Source organism: Homarus americanus, unplaced genomic scaffold (assembly GCF_018991925.1).
Source record: "Homarus americanus isolate GMGI-L3 unplaced genomic scaffold, GMGI_Hamer_2.0 scaffold25483, whole genome shotgun sequence".
Taxonomy (NCBI): Eukaryota; Metazoa; Arthropoda; class Malacostraca; order Decapoda; family Nephropidae; genus Homarus; species Homarus americanus.
In genome coordinates this window covers 2,228,053-2,236,371 of record NW_024726235.1, presented here as the reverse complement: position 1 = coordinate 2,236,371, position 8,319 = coordinate 2,228,053, and the positions used below count along the sequence as shown (strand labels likewise).

The window sequence follows — 8,319 nt, the reverse complement described above, 5'->3', positions numbered from 1 at the left end:
GATCACAATTTTATTTTCTGGGTACATGGGTCAAGGAGGCGGTAGGGTAGGGGTTGAGGGGGATGAGGTAGGGGTCAGTTTGGAGGGGGAGCAGGGGGTCAGGTTGGAGGGGGAGTAGGGGGTCAGGGTGGGGGGGGGATACTTTTTTTCTGGCCGAAGTCGGGATATTTTTACCCAAGACGGGATATACGGGGATATTTTTGGTCTATCTCGGCTTCCCTCTCTTTCGCTCCCCTTCCCTTCCCTTCTCTCTCTCACATTCTAACCCTTTATACTCTTTCGCTTTCATTTCCTTCTTCCTTCTCAACCTCTACTCCCTCTCTCACCATTCATCCTCTTCCCCCGATTCCCACTCCCTCTCTGTCAATTCATCCTGTACGATACTCCTTTTCCCCTCTCCAACACTCCACATTCACCCCCTATCCCTGACCTCTCCCCCACTCATACTTCCCACTCACCCTCTCTCGACAAGCCATCAGGTTCAGCTTCCAGATTGTACTCAGTTTTTTGGTCAACATGTAATCGGAATCCCCAACAAGTTATCGTAAAAAATGCCAGAGCCTATATCCGATACTTGTGGCAAGAAATCTGAAGTGAAAGCGACTTGTTGATGGTCAAGCTGGAATTAATCTTCGGCCTCGCTGATAGAAATTTACCGATACTGAAGTAGGTGAACCGATACCGGGGTAGATGATCCGATACTGGGTAGATGAGCCGATACTGATGTAATTGAACCGATACTGAGGTAGATGAATCGATAATGGGGTAGATGAGCCGATACTGATGTAAATGAACCAATACTGGGGTAGATGAATCGGTAATGGGGTAGAGGAACCGATACTGGGGTAGAAGAACCGATACTGATAGATTTTCTGATGACAAGACTTATATTCAGATATTTACGACGCACCGGTCAAATAATGCGATTATATGAACCGATTCCAATACGAGTAACCTGTGGTCTTCCCGATTTACCGATACTGGACTGTCATATGTCGACAACTTTCTAATTGTTCATTTTTCTACAACTTTCTAATTGTTCATATGTCGACAACTTTCTCCCCCTCTTCATACCTCGACAACTTTCTCCTTGTTTTTACCTTTCACGTCGCAGTTAACTTTCTTCAGGGATTCATTAGTCTCCAAAGGAATGTGGATGATTAACTTGTAAAGGTAAAAAAAAAAAAAAATAATATATAATAATTTTCTCATCTGACGGATAATTGGAAAGAATTGGATTTTTTTTTTCATCATTAACTTTCCATTTGTTTTTGTTTTCTTTCGGATGAATGGTTAATATGATGCGGTGGTTGGCTTGTTACGTGCTTTGCTGTCTGTCTGTCTGTCTGTTTATTTGCCTGTCTGTCTGTCTGTTTATTTCCGTCTGTCTGTTTATTCGCCTGCCTGTCTGTCTGTTTATTTCCGTCTGTCTGTTTATTCGCCTGTCTGTCTGTCTGTTTTTCTACCCATCTGTTTATCTATTCGACCCTCTGTTTTGTTGTTTTGTCTATCAATTTGTATCTGTCTGACTGTCAGTATTTCTGTGGCACTTGGCTTATATATATACGATTGTCTCTCTCTCTCTCTCTCTCTCTCTCTCTCTCTCTCTCTCTCTCTTCCGCCCTCCGTCCCCCTTCTTGTCTCCTCCTACTACTTTCCATTCCTTTTGCCAATCCTTCCTATTCTTATCTTTATTTCTATTATATCCACAACCACCTTCCTTCAATCGCTCCCTCCCTCCTTCTTTCCTTCCATTCTCCTTCCTCCACCCCCCTCCCCCATCGACCCTCCAACTCACCTTCCCACTGCTCATCCACTTTTCCTCTTACCCACCCACCCTTCCATTCTCCCCACCTATCATCCCACACGTTTCTCCCCTCCCCTCCCCCCTCCCTTCCCTCCTTCCTTCTCTCCTTTTTTCCCTCCGTCGTGGAACAGAATCCTAACACCACCTTTCCACCTCTTCCAGACTGAATAATGGGAGAGGTGACCAGACCAAGGACACCGCTCTTCGCCAACCGCCCTTACATCGTCGGCTACTCGGGTAAGTTCACTTGGGTTAGGTTAGGTTGGATTGGGAAGGTGAGATTAGGTTAGGTTTGGTTAGGTCAGCTTAAGTTAGGTTATGTTGTTAGTTTAGGTTTGTTGCTTTGGGCTAGTGCAGGCATCCATTATCAACAGGTTGACAGAAAGATCCAGGTTACAAAAGTGTCTCTGCAACACACTTGACTAATGGCCAGACATTGATCCACGCCTCATAACAGTGCATCGGAAAGTTGGCCAATCAGCGGGCAAATAATCTCAAGAGAGTAATAAAGCCGGAGCTGATTGGATGAATCCTTCCTACTCTCTCTCTTACAAACACAAACAAGAATAAGTAAACAGTTCCCGAAAGTCAATAACAATTCTCATTCACCGAGATAAAACACCCATTCACCCTAACATTACGCTATATCTATATTACCATCTTCAACCATCACGTCTCCGCTATATTCAATTTCTTCCACATACTCCAAGTTTTTCCCCTCCTACCAGCTTACGACAACTCATCCTAAACCAATTCCGACTATACACTATACTCATCCCTGCCTTCTTACGTTAAGGATGAGGGGGCAAGGGTGCTTTCATCTCCCCTTAGTTCAAACCTTCAACCTCTAAAGTCTTAAAGTCTACAAACCATGATCTGTTCTGGGGAAAGATTTTTTTTTTTTGTATTTCCTCCTCAAAAATATTCCTTCAGCTGTTGCGTCTATCGTTATCACAACTACACAAAGTTCTAAAAAAAAAATAATAATAATAATATCATGATCTCTTTATATCACTGTTGAATTCACCACCCATAGTGACATCAAATACCATCTACCATGTTATTCGCCTCGTTCCTCACCTGTCCTTCATTTCTCTACAACTCCCTTGTATATCAGACGATGCAGCTCCTCCCATTCTATTTTTTCTGCCGCTGTGTCCATGGTCAGAGTGTCAGTGAAATCCAATCCATCATCCTCATTCTTTTCACACCCACCGCACCGCAAGACACGTCATTCTTTATCATGTTACAGCTCTTGGTCCGCGTTAGTTCCCATTCCGTGTGTCTCATTACCGTATTCCCTTCTGTCTTACATATTTTCAAAAAGACTACAGCCGACAGCTCTTTACGTATATGTGATGTTATCCCCTCTAACCACACAACTAAATTCATGTCTTGATCTTCCTTTTACGCGGTGATCAAGGTAACTAACCCCTGACATGAAAACAGGTCACTTTGTCAGTAGAGCTAATTTACATACGTCACACTCTCATGTTTTTTTTTCCCTCGTCCATAATAACGTTGAGGAAAAACTAGTTCGGGAAGCAGTTAATTAACAAAATGAAAAACCCGGTCCAGGACATCAAAGGTCAACGTGAGGGGAGGACAAGTGCACGGAATACACACCAAGCAATCATCACATCTCCGATCCAGCTCGTCATGAAGGAACCCCTGTGACTCTCGGCTCCAGCAAGTAAGAGAGGGAGAGAGAATTCACCCTCGCTTTAAGTAATAATAGCACAGTCTCCCCCTGCGTCACCCAGCAACCCCACAACGAGACAGAGCCAAGGAGAAGACTTGCTGTGCCTGTAATGACCAAACTTCAACACTCCTCACCGGACACTATACATAAACCCCTTGGCAAATCCTTCCACGGCGATACTGACCTGGCTTAACTATTGCATCCGTATCATAACACCCCGTCACGTTGCAGAGACACAATATTGCAATTTTTTCCGACTGAGTAATTGCATCGGCGAAAGATTCAGCCTCAGATTCTGGTGCTGGCTGGAGCTTATTACTATCCTATACCTTGTTGATGATTCTGAGAAAAAGTCGTGGATTACCAGAGCAATGCGAGGCTGCCAGTGAAGGAATGTGGAGGAGGGATACACAACATTACCATCTCAGGCTGCGGGTGTGCGTCTCCGGTAGTGTAAGAGAGCAAGAGTATTACTGAACTTCCTCCACACAGATCTAAAGTCCAATATTTTCAGCCTGACTTTGTGTTGTGATCTGAGCCATAACGAAATGTTTTGCTGAACTCCCACCCTCCCACCCTAACTCCCACCCTCCCACCCTAACTCCCATCCTCCCTCCCACAGAGTGACAATTACGACACGAGGAATCAAATACACTATTGCCCTCTCATTACAAAACTTCTTGGTGAAGCTTGACACGGATTTGTTTTTGGTGTGTGTGTGTGTGTGTGTGTGTGTGTGTGTGTGCCGGAGGCCACTGCGAGCGACAGTTACCGAAGGTGTTTTGATGCAAAGTTTTGTGGTAAACAGGCGGAGTTGCTTGGACGACAAAACAACAGCCAACTGGTGATCCACACACTCACATACACACACAACAACAGCCAACTGGTGATCCACACACACACACACAACAACAGCCAACTGGTGATCCACACACACACACACACACATCCTTGACCACTGAAGGGTCAAGACGTACCTGGCGCTCCTCTGGGAGCAGCCAGGTCAACTGTTATGTTGACCCATACCAACTCCCTCCCCTGAACCCCTCCTCCCCACTGGAATATCAATAAGCTCTCGCCAGAAGTTACAATCTCATTTAGGAAAGAAATGGAACTAGTGTTGAACAAAGGTAAACAGTGGTGAACAGTGTTTAAGTTAGTGAGAACAACTCAACAGTAACAGCCTCACACAGTGAGGTCCCAGGTACCCAGTGATAACTGCCCGTAAGACCCAACAACAGCCAGCGATGTGCTAATCCATCCACGATAGGAAGGCATGGGACCACACCTCACTCATATGACACCATCTATGAGGGAATTACTACACCACGTGAGGTCCCTCATAACACCATCTGTGAGGGAGTTACTACACCACGTGATGCCCCTCATAACACCATCTGTGAAGGGGTTACTACACCACGTGATGCCCCTCATAACACCATCTGTGAGGGAATTACTACACCACGTGAGGTCCCTCCTAATACCATCTGGAAGTGAGTTACTACACTACGTGTATGCTGTTCAACACCTACATTAATCTGTATGTTCCTTTACCTTTCTCTAATGAAGGCTTTTGTTAAACCACCAACGTCAATGTATGCAATAAGTCATTTATGTCCAGTGTATATTATCAGCCTACGGGCTGCATAACTTTTTCAATAAACCGTTAATTATTATTATTATTATTATTATTATTATTATTATTATTATTATTATTATTATTACAATAGTATTTCATCGACACCACCCCCTCCCCATTTTCCACTCTATAAAATTCTCCACCGAGCACCTCCAATCAAACACTTTCTCCATATTAATTTCGAGTGAACATCATAATCATTGTTACGTTTTATGCACGAGAAATCCCCTTTCTCTCATAACTCAGTTCCTCCTGTCGATGAACACGCCATATCCTCGGCGGTGTGTGACGTTATGCCAGTTATGTAGATGACAGATATGAACTGCTACTAAAGGCCCTTGTTCACTACCAATCAAGTCACTGGAAATGTCATCTGCGTACGCGTCTTACAACGTCGCGTATGGCAGCGAGTTGAGGCACAGGTCTGACTACCACTACTACTACTACTACTATGACTACTACTAACGCTACTACTACTACCATGCCCCAGATAGCTTCTTAAAATCATTATTTATTATTTTTTTTATCGTTATCACCAAGTCTCTATAACACTGAGTAACCGGAACCAAGTGTAAACACGGGACTTCCTCACTTCCGGCCACCCACTCCTCTCACTCCCTGCCACCCACTCTCTCCTCATTCCTGCCACACCCACTCCTCAATTCCTGTCGCCCACTTTCTCCTCACCTCGCCACTCCACCTCACTACCCCGCCACCCACTCACCTCACCTCTGTCACCCACTCTACCACTTCTGTCACCCACTCTCTTTCACTCCCCTGTCACTCAGTCTCCTCATTAGCGTTGTTGATCTGAAGTGAAAATAACATAGATTTAATAATCACGTGGCCTCAAACACACACACACACACACACACACACACACACACACACCAAAAAAAAATAAGTAAAATATTGTATCCCAGTTCTCGCGCACTTCAGTAAGGATTTTTGTAGACCTTAAATGCACACCAGAGGAAACAGCAACAATTCACTATCGATATTTTTAAACCTCTTTCCTATTTTTTTGGAAACCCAATTTTGTCGATACGAAAAAATAAATAAAAAAACTCTAAATTTCCAAAACTCGACGTCTGTGTTTGTAAACGAGAGTCGGGTCTTTTATGATGGCTAGCTATGGACCGACTGACTTCCTCTAACCAACTAAGTAATTAATTAATTAACTAACCAAATCCAAGCTAACTACCTGACTAACCTAACTACTCCAGATCTATTAACTAACTAACTAACTAACCAACTAACTAACTAACTAACCAATCCAACTAACTAACCAACCAAACCAAGCCAACTACCTGACTAACTAACTACCTGACTAACTAACTAACTAACTAACTAACTAACTAACCAACTAACTAACCAAGCTAACTACCTGACTAAATTAACTACCTGACTAACTAACTAATTCAGCTCGCGCACCCCTTTCCCTAGCAGCGCCCTTCTTTGTCGTCTCTCTCATCACCTGTTTAGAATAATATTAAAAATCAAAACAAATATCATCATTTCCTCTAACCTTCATGATGTTCTGTTGAAGCCAGTTTGTCGTGATGTAACAATCCTTTCTTTTTTTCTTTTTATTACCTTTTTCCTGTTTAATTAGTCATTTATTCCTCATAACTAGACATGAATGACGAAATATATTTAATTCGCTGATGTTGAAATTATTGAAAGAAATATTCTTCGTATAATATTTTAAGATACATACCTGTGTATCTATATATTTTTCATTTATATATAAATTTATTATTTTTTATGCAGCGTATTAATAAATCAACAATGATAAAAACTATTTCATCTTCGTGGAAAGGTTTTATATGATATACATTTCAAAATTAAAAATCCGACAGGAATTTCATAAATCGTACACATGTGCATGGAAAAAAATGTACCTGAAAAAATACAATAATAAAAAAATGTTATGATTATTCAGTAATATTCTAATATAGGTATATCATCCAATAAGATAATGATTCCTGGAAACACACACACATTATTAGTTATTGTTATTATTATTGACACACACACACACACACACCGACCTCAAGGGGAAAAATATGTGTGTGTGTGTGTGTGTGCTTTTAAACCAAAAACATCTCGAAATTCACAGTATCAACAAATTTACACAAAACGAACAGTACTTATTATTAAGTATACATACATACATACATGAAAAAATCCTACAAAGCTCGTAGTACTGTACAATCAGATGTGTATTACAATCAGACTGTTCACACACAACATCTGCAGTGTGTAGTGCATGAACAGATCAACACAAACTCCTGACCTTATCAACGGGACCCAATTTGGTTATATCAGGAGGAGTAGGCAGTCTGTGGGTGACCAGCGTGCAGACCACCATCACGACCTCCTCCCCACCTCCCCCTCACGACCTCCTCCCACCTCCCTCACGACCTCCTCCCCACCTCCCCTCACCATCAGTGACCTCCTCCCACCTCACGACCTCCTCCCACCTCCCTCACGACCTCCTCCCACCTCCCCTCACCACGACCTCCTCCCGCACCCTCCCTCACGACCTCCTCCCACCTCCCTCACGACCTCCCTCCTCAACACCTCCCTCACCATCACGACCCCTCCCACCTCCTCACGACCTCCTCCCCACCTCCCCTCACCATCACGACTCTCCTCCCCATCTCCCCTCACCACGACCTCCTCCCCACCTCCTCCCCCACACGACCTCCTCCCACCTCCCCCTCACACCATCACAACTCCTCCCACCTCCCCCTCACCATCACGACCTCCTCCCACACCATCACGACCTCCTCCCACCTCCCTCACCATCAAAATACGACCTCCTCCCACCTCCCCTCACCATCACGACCTCCTCCCCACCTCCTCACCATCACGATCTCATTCTCCCCCTCACCACGACCTCCTCCCCACCTCCCTCACCATCACGACCTCCTCCCCACCTCCCTCACCATCACGACCTCCCTCCCACCTCCCCTCACACCTTCCCTCTCCCTAACTTTCCTGCCCCCTCCTACTTCTCCCTCACCTACCTTCCCCCACACCACCTCTCCCTACTCCTCTCTACCCTCCCCATCCCCCTCTCCCCACCCAACACTCCCCCCCACCCAACTTCCTAAAACTGAGAGCGTCGGCCATCTTTACACGCACAAGTTATAATGAAATTGC

General features: G+C 44.3%; 1 protein-coding gene across 4 annotated transcripts in view; it reads left to right on the top strand.

The window, feature by feature from the left end:
• Nucleotides 1-8,319, top strand: part of LOC121865422 (uncharacterized protein C10orf82 homolog) — a 41,196-nt gene that overhangs the window by 18,705 nt on the left and 14,172 nt on the right. For all 4 annotated transcript variants that reach the window (XR_006088761.1, XM_042364804.1, XM_042364805.1 and 1 more), the window contains exon 2: nt 1,970-2,044. Coding sequence is in view for 3 of the 4 variants with exons in the window: in XM_042364804.1 (XP_042220738.1) it covers nt 1,978-2,044 (67 nt within the window). In the remaining variant the exon portion in view is untranslated. The remainder of the gene's footprint in view (nt 1-1,969; nt 2,045-8,319) is intronic.